The sequence below is a fragment of the Falco biarmicus genome, chromosome 13 (genome assembly GCF_023638135.1).
Source record: "Falco biarmicus isolate bFalBia1 chromosome 13, bFalBia1.pri, whole genome shotgun sequence".
Classification (NCBI taxonomy): Eukaryota; Metazoa; Chordata; class Aves; order Falconiformes; family Falconidae; genus Falco; species Falco biarmicus.
In genome coordinates, this window is record NC_079300.1 from 26,354,210 (window position 1) to 26,377,899 (window position 23,690).

The window sequence follows — 23,690 nt, forward strand, 5'->3', positions numbered from 1 at the left end:
TTTGGTTCTTAGAAACTTCCCTTGCAGGCTTCTTGACTCCGCTTTTCTTTTGTGTGTGGATTAAACAGACCACTTTTTTTTTCGTTTTCATATCCTGTGGTTACTGTCCTAAAACCTCTTGTGAATCTAGGTAAGCATAGCTTTGCAAAGGCTTTGGTACTTTCTTTTGCATCATTTCAATTATACATATTCAAATGATTTCCTATTATAGTACATTTAGCTCTGAGTAATATTTTGGCTTTAGTAATGAGACACTGTGCATCAAATTTTATCATACGAATAACATTGTGGTTCTCACACTTAAGAGTATGTGTTCCTGTGGACAGCCAGGAACTGGGAGGTGGGGAGATAGCTTGCAAATGTTTTCCCTAAAATCCAGTGGTGTAGTTTTTTTCTCTTTCATGCCTGCCTGGCCTTACCTTCTCATAAGGAAGCTAGTCCTGCTCATCACGCGCCGCGTTTGTAGGAAGACACAGAGACAAAATTGAAACAGGGGATTGTGCTGAAACAGGATTGTATAGCAGACCAGGAGAAAAAAATCCTAAAAAAAAAATGGGTGAAAAATGGCTGGAAATGAGAAGGATAGCAAATGGGAGGAAAGTGTGGAGGCTGTGTTGGTATGAAAAAAATTAATAAAACAACAGCTGGTGTAAGGGTTGAGAAAAGATAGTAACAGGTGAGCAAGGAGATGAGAACGTAGGTGGTGGGAACTAACGAAAGTTATGCTCCTGGTGTTGTGGGGATGAATCATGGCAAACTCAGCTGCTGGAGCAGCCAGAGAAGAGGCTGGGATTTTATGGCTGAATGACCCACTCAGACGCAAGCGGACAGTATATCACGTACCAAGAGTGTCTGTGTATATACTGTAATGTGTGTGGAAATGTGTAATAATAGTACCCATGTACATACACAGACATTTTTATTCCTACTAATATCTTTTAAATATTATGTTCCGTGTCGTGACTCTTAGAGGCTCAAGTAGAGTTTGAGTAGAGTTAGGAACATGTTCTGTATTCATTCAGAAGATGAGTAATAGAGTGTGCGGCACCTGTTTTTTAATAGTCCCTAAGAAGTAAAGTGGATCTTCACTCCCTGAAGTTTTGTCAATTTAACAGCTCTAAAACTGAAATAAGTAATAGTTGCTTTCAGCCCTAGGACTGGCTCTGGATTGCTTCCCTTTAGAATATAATCATGGCACATAACATGCTGCATGCTTCTACAAAAAGCCGTTGATTAGATTAAAAATGCAAACATGTTATCAACATTTATTGTCAAAGTACAGTCCCAGAGCTTGCCAAGTGACTTGATTGATACTCATTTCACAGTGAAAAAACAAGATATTTTGTATCTGCCTACAGATAATTATCTACTCACAGATAAGGGCTTTATGCTGAAAACAAAACACTTTACAAGGGAAGACATTTTAATTTTTTACTGCTGAAAGTTGTATGGGTATTGCAGGTAAAGTCTTGGAAGTTTTATAGATTTGTATTTTTATTGGTTTTTTTAATTAAAAAATGATTGGGCTGTAATTATTATCTCAGTGGAGTAATCTGATGTTTTCAGTTCTGCAAAACATTATTTTGATGTATTACACAATCCATCAAATTCTGGCTTGTGTTCAAGAACTTAAAGTATGGGTTAGTTACATATCTATATAGATAAAAATTTTAAATGCAGTATTTTTAAAGATTTATTTTGCTCCAATAAAGATAGGGAGGTGGGTAGAGCTATTCCAAATTTAACTACAGCCGCATAAAGAAGTGGTTGTATCACTTCGGTATGATTTTCTGGTGTCGACAAGGCAAGGTCTGTGAGTACCTTGCATATATTGTCTTTGAAGACAGAAAGTTATCTTTAACTGGTTTTGACCATTCATAGTAACTGTGTGTAGACCTTTTTGCTCACCAAAATAAGCTTTTAACGGGAACTTACCATGGCTATTTAAATATGAGCCTGACCTGAGAAACTGGAAGTATAACAGGACTGGCATAGGTGTTTCTTCCAAGTGCCCAAGATCTCAGAGGGTAAACTTGAAATTTCCATTCAAAAAAGCTGAGGAATGTGTTCCCTTGGCTGCTTAAAACTGGGAAGAATAAAAGAACAGTACCTTTTAGTAAAAAGCAAACCCAGCTTTCTGTGTGTGCTGGCAGATGTGTATTTTCTACCATATGTGCAATAGCTTTTTTTCTTTGCCTTTTGGTTTAGAATGATGGAGTATGAAAATGTGTTAAATGTTATATTAAAATCTTAAGTTTTAAACTTCTGTCATTTAAAAAAACCTTCCTCAAAAAAGAGTCATAATACCTGATAAATTAGTAGCTTAACTGTTAGCTATTCTAGCCCTCAAAGGGTAGGATGAATTGGTAGAAAATTCCAGGGTCAGGAATCCAGTAGCTCAGGATCCAGTCTATTATAAATATTCATTAGAGAAGATCAAGTCTAAATAGTTATACAATACTTTTACATTTGAACTTCTCTTTGTAGTTGACTGCTCTCTTCTCCAAGGTGATCCTATGCTGCTTTATTTTTCTGTGTGTCTTTAGATTTAAGGAAGGAGTAGTTCTGATAATACCATCCTCAGATTGAGAATATGCATAGCAAGTCTTTAATATTCTTCTTCACTTAATAGGGCCTAATGCTTATTGAGAACTAGTCTTCATCAGAGGCTGAGGTTCTTCCTGGCTTTATAAATAACCAGTATGCTTCAGGATGTTAAAAATCTGAGTATCTTACTTCAATTCAATGAGCAGCAGATTTCCCACTCCACCCCACCCCACCAACCCCCCTCCCCAGCTTTCCACAGTAGAAACTTGGCTTGAGGTGGAGCATAGAGGTTCAGATGAAACTAAAACATTTTCCTTTGAAAAGAGAATTTTCATTATTCTTTTATATTTGGAGATACATAGCACAAATTGATGTGTAATTGGTATTCACAGGTAAGTAATTTCCAGCATAATTCCCACTACAGATCTAATGGGAATCCCTAGAAGTCTGAGTTCAAACTCATTTGATGCTCCTGGTATGGTGCCATTAGAAAAATAAGTATTACGGTAAAGTTAGTTTTAAAAAAACCCACCCAAAACAAAACAAACAAAAAACCCACAAATAAAAACCCAACCCCACCCTCCCAAACAATTTGGTTTATCTCCTCTTGTCCAATAGAAAACTCATTTTCAGTTGCTTTTAGGGTTTGTTTTTTTTTTTTTCTGCTGTTCTCTTAATACTGTTCTAGAAGGGTGTGAGAGTTTTCTTTAATTATAGATACTGTGCGGTCTCTGTCCTTGGAGGTTTTCAAAATAAAACTGCATAAACCCATGAGCAGCCTGGTCTGACCCCAACAGCTTTGAACAGGAGGTTGAACAAGAGACTGGTGAGGTTCCTTCCAACCTGACTTACCCTGTGATACTGAATTCCTCTGCTTTGCCAAAGGGGAAACAAAGGAACAAAAAATCCCAGTGACTTAATTTTTTAGTGACCTTCAGATGTACACAGCGTATATGATGGCATAAGGAACTCACCTTCAAAAGACTGTATCAAAAAATCCTTTTTTTTAGTTCCAGCTTTTAACATGCTTGAGGAAATGCACACCATCTATTTGGATTGTAAAGGTTTCTTAATGTTTAGTGGAACTTTTTCCAGAGGTGATAAACGTTTGGTCATTCCAACATTGTTCGACTTCATCATTGCTGAAGTTTAAGTCCTTGCTTGGAGTCCTCCTGCAAGCAATGAAAATGTCTTGCAAATAAGATGGAAGATGTGATAGTGTGCTGTCAGTGTCTTCAGAGCTCCTTCTGATTATGTCGTAACAGTGAGGTTAAAAGTTATTTCTGTAGAGATACACTGTTACATGCAATTGTTGTATATGCATATATAATTTCAGTCAGTCTCTATAAACATGCAGCTTTTGTAATGGTGCCCAGTGGTACGTTTATGGACTTAATATTACTCTCTTGCTTTCTTGTTTGTTCTAAAGTTATGCAGTCCTTAAATAGATGGTGCAGGTAGTGGTGTAAAACTTTAAGGCATGTGCACACTTAAAATAGATTGAAAGTTTGCTTTAAAGGAAAAAAAAAAAGTTTAGCTGCTTTACTTCTCAAACTGAAGCAGCTTAGATTTGCCTGTCTGCTTTGTCATTTCTGTTTCTGAAGGTGCATTTCTTAATTCATGTTTTCAAGTTCTCCGAAGGAGTCATAAGTAGGCTTGGTGTGTTTGCAGGCATCAGCTTTTATGTCTAGATGAAATGAAATGGATGTTAGAGACTAATTATTCTTTTCTTTTAAGCAAAAGCTGGTCTACATAGTGTATCTCAGTGTTCATGCCCACACCTTTCCCAGGTCTTGACTGACCTTTATGTCTAAAACCAAATTTCTTAATTTTCAAGTTTAAGCTTTTGACAGAATGCACAATATTAAATATAATTTTGAGACTGCAATTATCTTCAAGTTAAAAAAAAATTAGAAGATTTTTTGTCTTGAAACATACTACTTTTCAAGCACTTGAAAAGTTCATGCCGGCTTTCTTCTGGTGTTTCTACTACGGATGAGCTTAGAAAGGTCTAACAACACATTTCAAAATCTGTAGACAAAATTCCCCCTTCTGAATTGTAATTAGTGGCGAGGAACAGCTGCACCCAGTGAATACTGTCTGGACAGTGACCAAGCATACTTCTATATGGCATAGTTAAAAGATCTAAAAATTTTTAGCAAGATGTCTCTATTTTCTAGAAGTTGACTAGGTTTGCAGCTTGATCTGGTGCAGTGTGTTACTGCTTGCTGTTCGTGCCTGGTCAAGAAGAATCCTGCCTTTTCTTTACACCTGCCTTCTGCTCTTTCTTATCCGTGCATAATTCATAGCCAGAATTAGTGTTTTAAATTAGACCAGCTGATACGGTTAGAAAAAAGGGTTGGGTTTTGTTGTTTGGTCTTTTTGTTTTTTAAGAAGGCTACACTGACCTGTCTTAAGGACGCAGGAACTTGCTTACTTTTGGTCATTTGATACAGCTGGTTAAAAAGGTGTCAGATAAAAAGATGTCTTTTCCCTACAGATCTTGCTTTAGGCTCTTAAATCCTCCAACAGCAATGGTGCTGTCCGTCGCTTCCCTAGCTGGAACCCCACCTACTTAAAATGAATGTATAAGGTATTTTCTCTTCAGCAGTAGATATATTCTCAAAATCATTATTCTCTTGGCTAGTTTGCTAGGTCTGGCGATTAGGAATTATCAGTAACGTTGACCAGTATGGATTTCTGTGGATCACCATTCTCCTTTTGGAAATCCCTGTTCTCCAAAGACTTACAAGTAAGCATACGGTATTAAGACTAGGAACGTAAAAAGCTGGATTCACTCAGACAATTCTTTAATTACACTAAATTGATTTATACTCTGCAGTTGTATTCTGGAGATCTTTGGGCAAAGGTAGGTTCTATCTTTTACACTATTCCCAGCTTATCAGTAATAACCTTTGCTTCCAGAGGAATGGGGACAAAAATGATCATTCCAGTCACTTACATAAGCATGTTAGCTTGATCATTTCTGTAGTGTGTATTGCATTTGCTGACAATTTCAAACAGGACTTTCATAAAAATGCAATCAGAAGCTTTAATGCTAGTATTAAACGTGTAGAATTTCTGTCTTCGCATAAAACTGGAATGGTGGAGGCTTTAAATAGCGGGTGCAATCCTGCCAGCTGTTTTTGTGGAGATGTAACTACTGCATCCTGTCTGGGAAAAAAAAAAAACACAAAAAAACAAAAAAAAAAAACCCAAACACCTGCTTGCTCAGAGGCTTCTGCACATGCTACCTGCTTCTCTCCCACTTTGCTGTTTTCTTTTCCCTGCATCATGGAGTTCTTCAAGGAATATACAGTCTTTCTCCCTAAGAGCACTCACTGTGTGTGTTTCAGTCTACAATTTCACCGTGAGGATGTCTGTTCCTAGTAAGTCTGGGTGGAAATACTGGCACTTCAGTCTCTGCTTTGTACAGCAGTTGGAAGTTGGGTTAGTTTCTGCAAAACTGTCCTGTCAGCTGTTGTCACTGCAACATTTATAGGAAACCATAGCACTTCATTGAAATTCAAAAAGGTTTTAAATAATGATGTTATATTCCACACAAATACTAGAAATACCAGAGGTTATTTTTAACCTATTGCACAATATTTTATTGACCAAATTCATAACTTCTGTTCCAATAGAATGTTGGTATCTCAATAAGCTTTTAAATTTATTTTTTTTTTTGCAAGATGTCAAAATGCAAGTAAGGAATAGGCATGAGACAAGTTTTCCTGAAAAATGCTTAGAAGCAGCAATTATCACAAGTATCTAACAACATAGTTTAGTAGTGGTATTTCGATATTAACAACTTGGGGAATTTTAATTAGAATTTAATTTGACTTTTACTTTGAAGTGCCATATTAAAAAATCTTAATGTTGCGTTTACTAGACACAAGGAATATCAGGATATTTTTTCCTGAAGTGTCTACTCTGCCATCCTTGTACAGAAAGGAGGATTCCAGTTTAGGAGTGAAAAGTGAATTAATTTTTCAGTTTATTACAGTCTATGGCTTTGATGCTGGTTACTGTGAACTGGACATCTGCACAGTAGCAACTGGCAACCCTGCTGGTTTAGGTCACATTTTACTGATTAGATGTGTGATAATTCCAGTTCCAATCAGTCTGAATAAATTACCTGGTAGTAAAAAGTGGTAAATTGCACTTTTCTTCTAGAAGATCTGTCCCTCGCAAAAAAAAAAAATGTTTCTCTTCATTCACACGTTAGCAGAAAAGATTCCATAAAACTGTATGATAGGTAGATAAAGCAGGCTTTATATTTTAAAACTGCTATAAATTTTGTAAAAGTTTGGTTGTACATAATAGCAGGACTAATGGGGTTTGCTGCTTATTTTGCCGTAGAATGTACCTGTCATGCATACTGCATCTTGCTGTAGACGTCATATAAAAGAATTTAAACCCCCTAGTGTTTTCTTTTTCTATGAAAGATGCATTGATACAAAGGCACAACCAGCCTCACTGATGTGCAGTCTTTGGGAGATCAGGATATTGCTGATGGAGTAGAAATGATTAATGCCCGGTCTCCAATAGATGAAGAATCTGTTATTCTTAAAAGCCAGGTGTTTCTCAGCCTGCTGTACCTTTTAATCCGATGTAGTGCTTGTATTGCAGTTGCTCACGTTCATGACACATTGATGCTTGTAAAACTGCATCTTCTAGCAGCAGATAATTCACAAGGGCATATGTATTCCAAAAATAGAGACTAGTCCAATGAAGGTGTATTCTGTGTACTAAAGCAATAACTGTATTTTAACTTGCACTGAAAATAAACTGTTGACATGGGATTATACCTGTTAAAGCTTCTTTTTTTTTTTTGTTAACTTTTTAAGGTTAAAAATGCACTTTGCTTCCCAATACAGGGTTTCTGTATTAACAAATATATTAAAAATCAAACATTTGGCAGAACTGTTACCTTGCATCATTTTGCCAACAAATTTTTTTTTTTTTTTGGTTTCCTCAGTGGGTTGCTTCAGGAGCAATGGCATGCTCTTACATAGCCTTTTCTGAAACAGAAACAATGCCATCTTTCAGGAAAGTCATCTTTGTTTTGATCTCTGCTTGTCAGTGTTCGAATGAGACTGTATATGGAGGTAGAGCTGTGCCAGTGAAGAGGAGGCTTGACTGCCTCCCCCACAGTCACTGACTCAATTTATCAGTAATTGTGTTTTACAGAAGATTGCTGAAGTCCAGCTTGCTAGAAGAGAAATAGCGCAGTTTTCCATTTCTCAGCTGAGCGATGCCTGCACAGCACAGCCAGCGCTGTAAGGAGTGTGTGATTTGGAAGCACAGGTCCATTTGGGTTCAGGGTACCACCTTTTGCTGGGGATGCCTTTTCCCTCCCTATTTACGTGCCTGACCTACTCGGTTTTTCCTAATATTTTGCAAACATGCTGCTTTCCTCAAAGCACTGCTTTGTAGCTTCTCTCTCCTGTCGCTGTAGTTTCATATATGGACCCAGTTCATTGTTGTTATGTGGACTGGTTTGTACGTTTCTGAGACTAGAAAGATTTATTTCTTGTGGTGTGTGTAAGATTAACAAGTGAAAGCTGCTACAGAAAGCACTGAGAGAAATGTAAAGATTCCTTAGAGCTTCTTTCTGAATCACATCTGCCTGGTAAACACTTGTTCTCTTTTGCCTTTTATTTTAAATCAATGATCTAGTTGGCGTTTCTTTTGGTGGTTCGAGCCCACAGTTTTAGAGCCGCAGATGATTTGCAGGGTTGCAGTTTACCAGGTATCTGTTGTGGTGGTGGTTTCATCTAACAAATGCTCAAAATGCAGGGGGGGAAAAAGCAAAAGTCCCATAAATAACTTTGTATCTTCAGCTTGTATTTCCAGAATACTAAAACCTACGATCTCTAGTAGTAATATTACTGCTTTTGTGCTAGTCTTGTAACAAAGAAGACCGACTTAAAATACTGCAGGCAAGAGCATTTTTTAAGAAAAATTCAAGTTTCTTGTTTCTCAGCACTGCCAAAGAGTGGGTCTGAATTGTTCTTTTTCTGCTGTGCATGCACTTACAAATGGATGGATATTCTCCGTCTTGGATTCTTTTGTCCATGTCATTTGGCTTTTAAAGAATATTCTAGAATCCTGGCCTTATGTATATTCTAGAACTTTGCAGAAGCTTTTTTAAAAACTTTTTTTGACACTTTATTGCAGAGTTCAAAAAGTATTTCAGGCTAACATCTCTTTCCCTGGAAGCGTGATGTTTTTGACTAACAAAGTTTCTGCCTATGCTTTAATTGGAAAATTGGAAAACTTAAATTTTGAAATACTAGACAATGTTTCTGGTGCTAACATGGAGGGATATGCAAAACTGCCCAGGAGTTATTCGTGCCAGGTGTAGATGTGGGATTTGAATTGAATGCTTTTCTGCTTTGAAGGGAGAAAATTTTCCTGCCCTAGTCAACGTTTTTTTCCAAGAAAGTTCTGCTTTATTTGTGAGAACATACACTGCCGTTACAATTGCAGTATGCTCACAGGCTACTTTCCTGCAAACCTCCACGTCATTCCCTTATGCTTATTTTGGAAATACGTAACATGTTGTGGAGTGCACTTACCTGTAGATCCAAATACAGATTCAATCATAGGCTGCATCACAGAGGGGAACGCCATGCTGAAATGCCAGTATAATATTCATCTTGTCTGATGATTTTTTTTTATTCCTTTCAAATCGGAAAAAAACCCCTAAACTGGTAGTCCTTTCAAGAAGCACGGAGTTCAAAGTATTCCATCTGTCTGTAGTGTGGTGGGGTCTGTGTCATTCTTGTATCCTCTATTCTGATCTTGAAAGAACAGTCCCTCATGGGAAGCCTGTTTCACACCTGTTTTATTACATGAAGAAGAAATTTGAATCAAATACCACTTGTTTTGTTCACATCTACTTGTGACATTAGTAAAAGAATGTGAGAACAGCATTTTCCACAAGTTGTTACCAGCACTTTTTGTTTGGAACCCCACTTAAGCTGGTGATGGGCTCCTTTGCCTTCCTTCTTCTCATAACCATATATGTCATCTTTTATATATTCTCCATATTTTTTTCCCCTGGTTTTAATATATCTGAGTTACTTAAGTACTCTTTGGATTGTTTTATCCCATTTTTTCCTGTTGACATCTCTCCCTTTCTTTGTTAGGTTTTATCGCACAAAATCCCTGGTAAGTTTTCAACACCATCTTTTTCCCTGTCTCTCTGTTCAGTCAAACATGATGACTTTCACTGGTTGATCCATTCGTGTCCTTGTGGAATTAAAAATGATACATGGGGATGCATGGTATTTTAGAGAGCTTCACAGATATTTATACAGCCACGATCTGCAAAACATTTGCTTAGTAGGGGACCTATTTTTAGAGTTGAAACATATAAAAAAAGTATTCCTCTACTTAAATAGGGTCATCAGTATTATCTTTAAATTTGAAAGAGGAAAAATTTTCTTAAATTTCAAAATTAATAGGTGGTAGGAAAGAGGACTGACAGAGTCTATGGATGTGGTGGTGATACAGGAAAGCACAGGAAGAGAACTGGAAATAAGAGCACTGATTGTTCAGAAATTTGAAGTAGGAGTGATAAGACATTCCTGGTTTCTGTCTCTCACCTGAGCTCATCTTTTCCTTGCTGCTTGATTGAAATTTGAATGGAAGGTATTATGTCTATTATGTTTCTGTAACACTATTCAAATCATTGTTTTGCTCCTGCATTTAAATTATTTTTGCACCGAGGGTTTTTATTTATTTTGCTGTGTTTCTTGTCATTAGCCCCAAGATCACCACTAGATTAGATGTGTTTGCAAGTCACTGTATGATGTTACATGCTGGGGGGGGGGGTTCTGTTTTAGTTCATGGTAGTCTGCTCATTGCGTGTGTTTTTGTCCTCATGATTTACAGCCTTTTCATATTTCAATTGCTAGAAAATTGGTCCTTTGTGCTTGAGCTGAAAATTCTCCTGTCTGTTCAGCTTCACCCCTGTACAGAAGGCATAGTGCTTTGCAGCTCAGGCCCATGCTGCGTGCTCTGCTCTCTGCCAGCACTTAAGCAGACCTGCTGCTTCCCAGTTTGCTCAGTCTTGGTGCTCTTCTAAAGTGCAAAGAGCAAGTTAAATGGCTTCTACCTGCATATCCCTTCTAGGATCCCTTATATTTGCTAATTGTCTTGGTTATTGACTGACACAAATCTTTTCCCAGAGTCAATGCAAGGTTCGATAATCTCTCTGTTGTCCCCACGCCTGTGCCAGCTGCTGCTGACTTACTACTGAGAGCAGGTGCTCGTGCACCGTTTGCCCTAGAACCAAAGAAAATAGTTTTTCTAACTTCCGTGTAGCTGAAGTCAGGATTTTTTTGCTTAAAATTATAGTGGACTCATACTTAGGTGTTAGGAGTTCGTATTAAAACATTCTGGGTTCACTTGGGAGTAAGGATATGTCACATTCTATAAAAGTACAAGACTTCTTGTAACTTCTTTTGGTGGGATCCACAAGAATTTTTGTTACGTTTTAGTAGCTTGCTGAGAGTGATTTCTGCTCGTGTGGCCAGACAGTGATTTGAAACTTGGATTAACCTTTAAACTAGATATTTGGACTATGCTTTTCTCTTGCAACAGCCAGAATAACCAGCACAACTTTAATGAATGTCCAGTGGGATGTTAAAGGGAGTAAGTACTGAAAATGATTAATGACGGTTACTCTTAGCTTTTCTGGAAGCATTTGTTCTTTTTCCTGAGTGGGTAACTTAGTCTTCTGACTCTTACCACTTACAGCCTTGGCTGAAATTACTATCAGAGCACAGAGCTCGAGACAAGCTGGCACTAAGTTTTGCAGCGTGTCCCCAGATTTCCTTCCTCCTCTCACTAAATTGCCATGCTGAATTCTAGGATGCACCAGAGTTTCTTTATTAGCTTCAAGTTAATTTAAAAATATCTCTAAATCAATACTGTGTTTTTCACATCCCTTCTTTCCATTCCTTATGGTAGTATTCAGTAAAAATATCAAGCTTTGGCTTTGCTGAGTGGTGTTCCACACAGGTGTAACAGGCAAAGGCTTGACAAAAGCCTGCAGGTGGAAAGGCTGGGGAGTTTGTCACCTCCGTGACAGCAGCAAGTGAACACACCAGTCCACAAATTCAATAATTAGTGAATAAAACTAGTTTCTTAAGTATGTGTTTAAAAAACTTCATTACAGCTACTGTAGGATCAGTGCATCTTAAAATGATGTCTCTTACTAGAATCTTAAGTCGGGCACCAGTTTTTAACACATGCCCTGCTGTTCTCAATTCATAATATACAAGTGGATGTTGTGACTGAGCAGTAGTTGAGTAGTTACTTTTGAGATGAATTGTCACTGTGAGGCTTCCGATTTTTTGGCATTCTAATCCGATTCATCTGGGTTTGTAGGTTTTTTTTATTATTTTTTCCAAAGTAGTTGATCGTACAGGCTAGGAGCAAACTCCAAAACTCATGTTTCATCCATGTTTGGAGCACTTGACTGGGAGCATTTTACCATGAAAGCTCTTTTGGGGAATATGTTTTGTTTTGTTTTTACAAACTACCATGCTGCCCAGCAGACTGATTCTGTACCCAGGTGGAAAGCCACGAATCTAGGGGAACTATTGTAACGATTGACAAAATCACTGCGTTTCTCATCTTTCGAGTGCACACCCCTTGGTCCCTGGAAGGGCTGCCATGCTCTCCCCTTGGCCGTACAGCATTCTGTGGCCATTGCCATGGCCTGTTAGGCTAGTGAGCAGTAAATGCTCGTTAGAGGCAGTGCAGGCTCCTCCAGACAGGGGACTAGTACCTGGTACTTGAAAGGAAGGTGCTGGAAAACAAGCAATAGAAAACTCTGGGATGATTTCTCTCTGAGGGAGTGTTTTTTGGCTCCTGTCAGCTGTTTATGTGATGAAGCATGAGCATTTTCCTTACAATTGCTGTGCATTTTTAATGGTTTTTGTACACTTTTAATATCATTAAATGTAAATGCCATTGTAAATAAATATTTTCTGTCAATGAAAAGCACGTGTGTTGCTACTTTCAAAGTAGGCTGGCTACTTTTGGAGTAGAAAAGAACTTCTAGTCCTAGCTACTTTACACATAATGTAACAAGCGGGGGAAAAAAAAAAAGGATGTTCTACCTTTGGCAGTTTAAAAAAGCCCTCTTAACTCTCTGATGAATACGTGCAAAGGAATTAGAAGTAGCATGCCATGAGAATGTTAACAGATAACTGTGCCTCAGTGCAACGTAGAATCCAGTCTGCTTTTCATAAATAATTTAACCCCTGGCTGTGATGAAAACCTGCCTGTGTCCTTGAATTCAGCTGCCATCACTGCTAAGCACAAGCATATGTATTCAATAAGGTGGTGCTGGACAGTTTTAATGTGGTGTATCTTCTCCTTTTACACTTTCTGCCCTGTTTTTCCTGTCGTTTCTCTGAGCTGGCTTTGAGCTTCCTGATGGCTTTCTGCTTAAGGTGAATAATGACTTCTTAATTAGAAATACTACTGTATTGCACTAAGCCTTATGAAGCATCATCAACGTAGGTGCCCTCTCTGTGAGAGAGACGCACTTAATGCTGTACATGGGCTTTTTTGATCAAGTGCATAAAAGTGGTAGTGAATTGGGAAATCTGGACACTGATTAAACAAAATTGATGAAAATTTTGTAGTATTTTTACATACTGAGATAAATTTCTGTTGATAATTATCTGTGATCAATTTAGATATGACTTAACTGCGTTTTATGATTAGAAATTGCGAAACATGCATACATAATTAGTGGATGTGCATATAGTTCTTCTAAAAGAAAGTTAAACAGCTTTTTGCATGTTAGAGATGCAGGTCCCACTACTGTGCTGTTGCACAACCTTCTGTCCAACTTGTTTTGTCTCTATGTTTACAACATATACAGGAAATAACCTGATTGGGTGTAGGTAGTGATAACGCTCAAAAATAAATTTAGGAGTTAGTAAAAAGCAAGTATGTCTAAAAGGAAAGGCATCTCTATAGTGTTTATAGACTCTAGCCTGAACAGGCTTAGTGATTTTAAAAAAAAAGGACCTGACACCACAAATCTAAACCAGCAGACATTTTCAGTTGTGTAATTTTTATTTCTGTTCAAAGCAGTACATTTCAGCTTCGGAAGCTGCTCAGCCTTCTATCTTCAAATGGCTGAAGAATGTAAACATTAAGTTTAACATGTGAGTAGTCCCACCAGTTAAAGACTGAGCCCTGCATGACCTGTTTCCCACAAATGCTGGCACCCAGCTGGATTTCTTCCTCTCGCCATAAACCCTTACAGAAGACATTGTCATTGAGTTTCAACAGCTGTAAAGAATTCAGATCACTACATGCCATTACTGGTAATTACATGTAATAGAACAAGATTATTGTCATGAGTCTTTGCAGTGCATTTTACATTATGCAAGCTGTGCAAGCACACAGCTAGCCTTAAGTTCAAACTGGTGGGTTTTTGCTAGTGTTTTAGGGTTTTGTAGAATTCAGACTATTCACTGAGTGGTGTAAGTTTGGTTGGGACCGGCACATACAAATTTATGGACACACGCTTTGGGGGCTGGGTACCTGTTCCAGGTAATCTCGGGAAAACTCATTTGTTTACCCATAGCTGTTTCATTAGTGTTTATTAATTTTTATTTTTTTAACCTTCTGATTTCACAGATGATAAAAACAAACTGTCCTGTTATAAGAGCTTTTGTCTGTGAAGAAAATTTAGTATCATTATAGAACTGTAAAAAAAAAAAAAAAAAAAAGCATGGGGAGATTTCTAAACGAGGTTTAATTACGTCCTGTTCTGCTGCTGGGTTAGGGGAATCCTGATGATCTAGGAGACATTCCCCATAGGTAGATTAAAACCCTAGCAGTCTCTTTAGATACCACGTTTAATAAACTAGCAAAGAACTAGATGGTGAGCAAATAAAGGAAAATAAATCTTGAATTTATGGTACAGAGGTCTGAAAGTGTGACGAGAGTATTGTTCTTAATCCACTGAAGACCGAAAGGAGCTTTCCGCTTAATTTCTTATTCACCAGCCTCCCACATTATGCCAGAAAGAAAAAGCCTAGTGTGTATGAGCGGACGGAGGGTGTCCATGGTGTTCCTTCTTGGCATGGAGAATAGGAAGTGACGGGTCACAGGGCAGTGTTCAAGAGCAGTATAGTTCGCATAATGCAGTAGGGCAAAGAAGACTAAATTATTGGAATTAAAATGTATTCTTACCTTTATTGCTAACCTGACTGGTGTTATCAAACAGTATGTAGGTTCCTATAGATATGAGGTATTCAGTTCCTAAGTGAGTTTTACACAGAAGAAGGGACTAGCAATTGAGTAACCATCAGACAACATTTTAAAAGCCTTCCATAAAAACAGAACGGGCAGAATAATCCAATTTGCCTGGTAGGCTGGAAGCAACTAACAAAGTCTAAGGAAATTATGTAGGAAACTTAGAACATCTTTCTGCTAACATGGGTGTTTTCCATTATCTTTGACTTGCAGGTTCTTTTATTTCACGCCCTCCCGCCCCTCTTTTTGGGGGGGATGGAGAACCTCAGCTTGAACGGTGGCGAGACCTAATGTCTCTCTGCAGATCCTTTGAAAGTAGGCATCGTCAAAGGTGTTCTGTTGTTTTGGGGGTACGGATCAGAGGAAAATGAACGTTACTGTGTTGGGATGAAAAGGCTTCAAGCCTGACCAGTTCAAGTGGAGGAAACACAGCTCTAGCTATTCCCCATTTAACAGGGCCTAAGAGAACCATGTATCTTAAAGAAAAAAGAAAAATCCAAGCAAATGGAATTCACTGTAAATGAGAAACATTCAGTATTGTTGCAGTTAAATGATTATGTCCTTTCTTTAAAATATATATAGTTACAAATATCCATTTTCTGTGGAACATAGACGTTAAAAAAGTACAAGAAGATGCCTTAAGTGTGTCATCTCTGCATATGTGTATATACATCCAAGTAATTGCTGAGAAGGATCTAGAAATCCTACAGTATCTAAAATCCTCTTTCTTCCAGTTCATGTGCATTCAGAATGGGGCTCATTCCTGTGGGGAAGGATGTAATAGAAAACAAATGCGCTGCAGCCATAAACCTGATACATCTATAATTGATAGTTTAGAGACAGTTTTATTATAAAATATATAGATATATTATAGACTGTAATAAAAAAGCAGTGATCCAAAACAACATTTTTACACCATATATTACAGTCACTAAGTCATATATGCAGAAATTAGAGAGTGGGGGGAAAATCAACTCCTTAATTTATGTGTACTTTTCCATATTTTTGACATGCTGGATTTGATCAAATGCTATTACACATAATCTTATTAGAGCTTGTTATGCCTTTTACCAGCCAGTATTTCTGTTCAGTGTCTTTTTAAAGAACAGCTCTTCAAATAAGTAGGCTAGAAGTATTAGCAGTCAGTATTTTAATTAAATTGTTGCATCTACAGTCACTCAGTTAAAAAAATTATGCATATGAAAAGTATTAGAGATCTACTTTTGTATCTGAACTTTTTAAAGAATCTAGATGTGCTTGGCTTTAAGTTATTTTTTTCACAGATTTTTTGTGATGCTTAGAAAAAGCAAAACTGACAAGGGTTAGTATATTGTTTTATGCTCGGGCATTAACTCATGGGTTTTAATGACTTCATTTTATCAGAAATCTTTACCTATGGTCTTTCATTTCGGTTTGTTTATAGACCTTCCATGGTGCCACGACTGCTAAGCAATTCACACATTCCAATTAATTTATCCATAAAGTGTCCCTACAAGACAGGGCGGTGGTGCAGGGTCCGTGCCTCTTGCAGAGGGGGCTGGGGGGCAGGAAGGGCGCACACCTTGCTCCGAGGGGAACCCCCGTCCCGGCTCTCTAAGCCACAGACACAGGTGTGACTGTTGAAGTTACTGAGCAAAAGCGTCTTTTAGAGTCAGGAAATAAGGAATGTAAACAAGAGACTTGTGTGAATTAAGGTTTTCTGAGCGTGATGCTTGGTGATGGGTTCTGTACCCGAGGGGAGTCCAGTTTGCAGGTTTTAGCCTAGAACTAAGAATGGAAAACAACTATGAAGTAAAATTGACCAGGCTTCTTTTTCTCTGGGGGTTTATTTTCAATGTATTTTCTGCATCATCTGTCTCATTACAGGTGGTAATGTACCTGTATGTGCAGTATGTACAAAGGTATGTATGTACCTCTGTCAGAGGTATGTACAGGGGTACGGTGCGTACCTCTATCAGCAGAAAGAAGGAAAAGCAATGTACAGTGTCAATCGCTCCAATTAAAAAAAAGACAGGAAAAAAGTAATCAAATAAGGTCTGATTAGGTGATGCTGTTGAGTTATCTTACGTAATTCCACTGAGTTAGTTCATCCCTTGAGATCAGCTTATTTAAAGCGTGTTTGTTGCAGGAAAAGCATTTATTTTCTCTCGAGAAAGCTTCATTGTGTTAGGGACCTACAGCTAAGTATACGTGATGATCCCATTTAGTGCAAAATTATGTCTAAAAGATGCATCTCTTGAGGGCGGGGTACATTGTTTTGATTAGGTTACAAAGGAGGGTCCCAGTTTTCTGCCACTTGCCGTGGTCCAGCGCACGCTGGTGAAACGTTGCTCCCTGCGGGAAATGCCCGTTATCTGTCTTCCTAACGGCTGTGATTTTCATAGGAGAAACTTCTTCTGATCCCTGTGGTCAGCTTTAATGTGCTGCTGCTGGTCAGAAGCCTGCTGATCCGTACCTGATGATGTATCTGCTCTGGCTGCAAGTTCTTGGTGTCCTGGCATCTTTTACTGCTGGGGCAAGCGGGTGGTGACTATCAGACCTGGCTTCTGAGAAACCCATCGGGCCGGTGCGGTCTCATCACTCCCTTCTGAAGACTTTTAGAGGATGGATGCTCTGGTTGAGCGCGTGGCCCTGAATTTGAACTGGATTGTGCCCTCTGAGCCTTTTTTTCCCCTCAGGGTACATATTCAGGTGGGTTTAACTCAAATAAACCCCTGCGTCAGGCATTGCGCAGGGCGAGCTGCCACCCACCGGTGTAACACAGTTACCCACCGGTGTAACACAGTTACCCACTGGTGTAACTTGCCTTCTGGGTGTGATGTTGCTGCCCGAGCAGAGCAGCCCTTTGCCTCCCGGTGCGGCCCTGTCGCCGATCCCCCTTCTTTCAGGAGCAGCAAGGCCGCCGTAATTCCAGTCCACGTGGGTACGTGTTTGGTTTTGCTGAGCTTTGGTTTTTTCATACTTAGGATAGTACTCAAGTAATCTGAACACATCTTCGTATGGTCCAACCAAGTAGCATTAGCTGTAACGGAACATTTCTCTATAAGGACCTATTGTTGCCCTTGAACTCAAAATCCCCCGTCTTTCCCTGGAGGTTACGTATGTAGCAAGTACCTACATAGTATCATCAGGTGCAGCTCTGCAGCCGTGAATTGCTTTCCACTGCAGAGGAGGAATGCTTTCCCTCTTACTACTGCCCTCAGCGTTCCTCCCAGATAAACACCTGGGAGCAAGGTTTGCTCAGCATTCAGCTTCGTGTTTGAGCTGAGACAGAGATTGAGTGACAGCAAATCCAGACAGAAAGTGTCTTCCATTTTTTTGCTGCGTCAGGAGAGCCAGGGAGAAGGGAAGGGTATGCCTCGGGGTGCCCCCCCGCCGTAGGACAGCCCAGCGGAGCGGCACTGGTGAGCAGATCTACAGTCTGCAGCTTGAGGATCCTGCTCTTCCCTGGGACCCCCGCGTATTCCAGGGGCCATCCTGCCTGCTAGGGCTCAGAAGGAGAGTTGGGTTCCTTCATCCCAATCATCAATTGATCCTTCAGGTTGTTCCCCATACGCTTCCCAAAGCTGTGTTCGTTTCTTCTCGGGGCAAGAATCTCTTCCCTGCCCGTCCTTTCCTTTGGAGAGCAGGCAGGTTGATGGAGAGTGTGCTCTACGTGTTAATGTTTTGCTTTTCTTTTAAGGTCGAAATATATTCCTTGTTCTGATCTGACTTTTATGCGGCCTCAGAACTAATACTGATTTTTAACTGATATCAACTGATACTAATTTTTATCATCTTGTCGGATTAAGGCCTGTAGTAAGACAACTTACGCTGCTTGAATTACGTGTTCCACCACATGGCGAAGCAATACCCATGGGAGCTGCCTGGCTTTGATGGGAACCCTTGTCTCCCACAGAACACGCTGCCATTCTCCCGTACCGTTTTATACCTTCAGTGTCGTCCGTGTTGCAGGCATTCTTTCCTTTCTCATCCCACATTTTTCCCAAGTCACTGTGTGCCGCCTCATCTTCTGGCATTGGCACTTACTGTTGGCTTTCCCTGGAACTGGGCTGGCATGGAGAGAGTTTGGAGTAAGAAATTGTCGACATTATTTCTTCTGTAAATCCGTATAGTTCAGCTCAGAAACCGAATTTTGCTGCGTAGCAAGAACAGGCATCTCTTCTTGACAGATTTTCAGATCCGCTGAGCAGCATGGGTTCTCTGTCAAGAGCCGTCAGTCTGTGTAAAATGGAACGATAGCACCAAGGTTTTTCTCTCCTGGCTCTTGAGCATTAGAAAAACCTGAATCCCTGTGACCTGGTAAGAGGTTACATCTTGTAAGATTTCTTTTCATCATATGCTAATTTAGTTTTCAGATCCATAATTTAATTTTTTGGCTTGTTTTCTGACAGGACAGCAAAAGGGTAGTACTGATAGGATAGGAACAAATGCGTATTTGCCTTAAATTTCTACACTATTTCACAGAAAAGAAGGTGTCACAGTGTTATTTTCCCTTACCACCTCCGTACAAACACTTCATCAGTGTTATTTTTAAAATATTGTGTAATTACGTAAAAAAAATAAAAAGAAAAGTACCAGTTTGAGCAGAAACTTCTTAGAGAATCTTTATGTTGGTAAAGTGAGCTTGGTTTGAGAGTGGAATCCAAGAAGGTGCTCCCAGTGGTTAGTGGGAAGGAACGCAACCTAGGTAACTCAGAAGGGTTTTTATTTAGTTTATTCTTGTTTTGTGACCTGTGCTCTGTGACATTTTTCATTCAGTTTTACATTACAGTTATAAGGTGTCCGCCCTTTAATTTTTCCGTGTCTGTGACATCTCAATATGAACAATTTTTATCCTCTTAACAGGACATGGTGCAGATGTGAAATGTGTTGACTGGCATCCAACAAAGGGATTAGTTGTGTCAGGAAGTAAGGATAGCCAACAGCCCATCAAGTTCTGGGACCCAAAGACTGGCCAGAGCCTTGCCACACTGTAAGTGCTTGCCCACAGGCTTTGACTTGCAAACTTCATCAAATATTTTTTTCTTTTTTAAGTGCCCTTCTTAGGTTTTGTCTCCCATCTTTTTGAGCCATACACAGTTGCCTCAAGTATAAAGCTGGTGCTTTAGCTGTGCCAGAAAGCTTAGAGGTTAGATGAAGAGAAGTCTATACTTGGGAAATGGTGACTTTAATATTCCTTATTTGAATTTAATTTGTCCTTCTCCATAGACCTCTTACTCACACAGTTCTCGTTTGGAAAACCAAATTGGGATATGGAAACACAAATGAGATGTCCCATCTTGGCTGATGAAAAATTTCTCACGCTGCAGTAGAAATGTGCCCAGTAACCAAATACTGTCTCAGCAAGCACTACCCATTGCTCTGCAGTACAAAAGAACAGGATTAAGGGGTAGTGCCTTCCACAGAAAACCATGGTATTCTAGTTTAGTAGCCTGCACTGCTTTGTTACTGACCTGAATATTTGGGAGTGGTAAATGATCACGTTCTTATTTGTGTCTGAGAAATCAGGACTTGGGCAAGCAGTCTTGTCTTTCTGTGCTTGCAGACATGCTCATAAAAACACAGTGATGGAGGTGAAACTCAATCTGAACGGCAACTGGCTGCTCACGGCTTCTCGTGACCACCTCTGTAAGCTCTTTGACATTCGTAATCTGAAGGAAGAACTTCAAGTCTTCAGGGGTCATAAGAAGGAGGCCACAGGTCAGAATTTGTTATTAATAAAAACCCACATGTTATCAGTTTGGGTTAAACATTGAAATATTTGAGATCCTGCTTTCCATTCGTTAGAATTCCTGACGTGATACTTTCTGACTGTGGCTTGCTTTGCATTTCAGCTGTGGCCTGGCACCCCGTTCACGAGGGGCTGTTCGCCAGCGGAGGATCAGATGGCTCTTTGTTGTTCTGGCATGTTGGGTATGTGGCATTTTCATCAGCACGTTCCGAAAACGTTGGTCAGATGTGCAAGCTGTTACACTAAATGCTTTTCACCTTTGAATCTGTATTTAACATGCATGTTTGTGTTACAGTTTTTCTCTATACCTAAGGAAGTTGGTGAATATGCTTCATTTATGAAGTTTTCCCGTGCAGATGTATTTTAAGGGATACAGTTGCTTGAACAGAAAAAAAAAAAAGAGTCTTTTTAGAGAGAGTGATGAATGGTTGAACTGCTAGTTTGTTAGAGGTTGTGCTGAGGTGTTGTAATTATTTTGTTTCTAAGTGTACAGTTACAAATCCCTACGTTACTGAATTTCCTGTTAAGAACAACTGGGAATGATCAGTTCCCCCAGTAGAAAAATAACAGAGGCTTAAGTTTAGCAAAATATGGCATAGAGGAAGAGGAATGACTGAATAGCAAAAGTTTTGTGTTGTGTCTGTAGCAGGTACTCGCCTGTGTGATGGCTAATTATTTTAATTTTTTTTCCTTTTTTTATCAGGGTTGAGAAGGAGGTTGGTGGAATGGAGATGGCCCATGAGGGAATGATCTGGAGCCTGGCGTGGCATCCCCTTGGACACATTCTCTGTTCAGGCTCAAATGATCACACCAGGTATTTTCAAATATTTAAAGAAAAGATCTAAGGGAATGTGTGCACATTTGGAAACTAGAAAGGTTGCATGGCATCAGTGAACAAAAAATAGATTGAGGTGATTCTGATACACAGCCAGTGGGCAGAGCAGAGAGAGAAACATGTCAAAATGAGACGGCACTGACATTTTACATTAAAAGGCAGAGTCTAACTTCTTGTCCTTCATCTAAAAAGCCTTTAAAAATACTAGGATTTGGGGTTTGTGTGAGCTTTGAAGAATTTTTTTACAAAGAATTGTTGTAGTTTCTTGCTGAAGAAACATTTTTATCTCCACAGCTGTTTTTCCCACGGATCTTGTACTGGTCTTGTCTGTCTTTTCACATTGCAAACGTACTTGGAGGCATATAGTTTGTGCTTTTAGGTTGAACATGCTGTAAACACGGGACATTTTATAAGTGGAGTAAATTTTTCTGTGTGGATGTGTGTATTGACAAGTTTAGCAGTATATCAAGAATACAATTGAATTGAGCAAAGGTTTTTGAAATGGACTAGAAATATATCTGTCCAGGATCTAATGTTGATGCCTTGTACTTACACCCCTTACACTTTGAAGTATCTTCTGAATTGTAACTATATAATTCAATATGATAATTGTTGGGGTTTTATTTTTGCTTTGAACCTCACACCTAATGTTCGGATGTAGCTCAGAACTTGAAGAGTTGAATCCTTACATAATCAAGATAGCAGGCTAAAAGTTAAAGAAGCATTAACGTAGTTAATACTCTTGACCCTTTATTGAAATCATATAACTTCCTTTTGACAGCAAGTTTTGGACCAGAAATCGTCCTGGAGATAAAATGCGAGATCGTTACAACTTGAATCTGCTCCCTGGGATGTCAGAGGATGGTGTCGAATACGGTAAGGCAGTTGTCCTCGATGTGGAGGAAAGAGGGTTGGGGTCAGGAGCAAGGCTGGGTGGGCACTAGAGTGCAGCTGCTGGGTAAGGCAGTTATTGGTGACTGCTCTCCCTGTTACCAGCGACCGCCACTCCAACACTGAGTTTTCTTTTGTTTCCGCAGCTCCCGGAGGTAAGACCTGCTCTGTCAGTCACTGGAAGGAGGTTTGGGTTTCCTTCTGGCAATATCTCCAGTTTATTTTTCTGCCTGAAAACTTCACATGACTTGAAGAATTCCTATAGTCCTTAACTACAGCAGGAAAGTCTTTCGAGTTACTGAACTTCACTAAAATCTTCAAACTTTACCCCTCTCTTACAGATGTATCTTGGTAATTTTAGGCTGCTCAGGGTTGCCCGGCTCTATGGCATGCCTCAGCAACCTTCTCATCTCTGGGGACGCATCTGTTTCTTCAGTTCTGATTATTTGCTCTTTTGTGTTTGGGGATGTTAATTAAAATGCAGCACTTTAATCCAATTTACGTTTTAAAAGATATTTGTTATAACAAAAATGGGTGTGGGTATGGGTTATTAGTTTCTTTTCTAAGCTTCCACCATAAACGTAACTTTCCTCAAAGAACCTAGTTTGTGACCTTTTGGGATGTATTTATGAATCCGAATTTGCAGTTCTTTTGAGATCCTGTAATTCACGTATGGAATTAAAAAAGCGACCCACTGCTTGTGAAATACGTGATGATACTAATAGTAAAACCATGTGAGAATTCAAAGGGATAAAATGATAACATAAAGGAAAGTGTTCCAAGTATAAGTATTTATTGTTTTTCTCTAGACGACCTGGAACCCAACAGCCTAGCAGTTATTCCAGGGATGGGAATACCTGAACAATTGAAAATAGCAATGGAGCAAGAGCAGATGGGTAAGCAGTAGCTGTGGGGAAGCATTTTCCTGAGCCAGCCAGATACTGTGTGACTCCTCTTTCATTCCTTTCATTCTTTTTGGTAGCACAGATGCTTTTTCCTAAAGTTACGTGTTGTGCGTATTTCCCCTGTAAAGAAGGAAGGGTTGCAAGCCTCTTGGTCTCTTGCCAGATAAGCCATGAAGAGAGTAATGGGATTTCTCTGTAAAGCTGCATTGCTCTGACTGTTTGTCTCCCTGGTGCTAAAGGGAAAGATGAATCCAATGACATTGAAATGACAATCCCTGGACTGGATTGGGGGATGGAGGAAGTAATGCAAAAGGACCAAAAGAAGGTGCCACAGAAAAAAGTGCCCTATGCAAAACCAATACCAGCACAGTTTCAGCAAGTAAGTACCTGATGCACAGTGAACGGGAGAGCAACTTGCTGTTTTCCCAACTTTACAAAGTATGTGGCTGTTGAAATGCTTTGGATTTCCAGTATC

General features: G+C 39.3%; 1 protein-coding gene across 4 annotated transcripts in view; it reads left to right on the top strand.

The window, feature by feature from the left end:
- WDR33 (WD repeat domain 33) overlaps positions 1 to 23,690 on the top strand; it is a 71,339-nt gene that overhangs the window by 31,845 nt on the left and 15,804 nt on the right. Inside the window, exons 8-15 of one of the 4 annotated variants that reach the window (XM_056358552.1) lie at positions 19,699 to 19,825; positions 20,399 to 20,553; positions 20,688 to 20,766; positions 21,288 to 21,398; positions 22,201 to 22,295; positions 22,457 to 22,465; positions 23,120 to 23,206; positions 23,455 to 23,594. In XM_056358552.1, the coding sequence (XP_056214527.1) occupies positions 19,699 to 19,825; positions 20,399 to 20,553; positions 20,688 to 20,766; positions 21,288 to 21,398; positions 22,201 to 22,295; positions 22,457 to 22,465; positions 23,120 to 23,206; positions 23,455 to 23,594 (803 nt within the window). The other 3 variants (XM_056358548.1, XM_056358551.1, XM_056358550.1) reach the window with 3 other exon arrangements.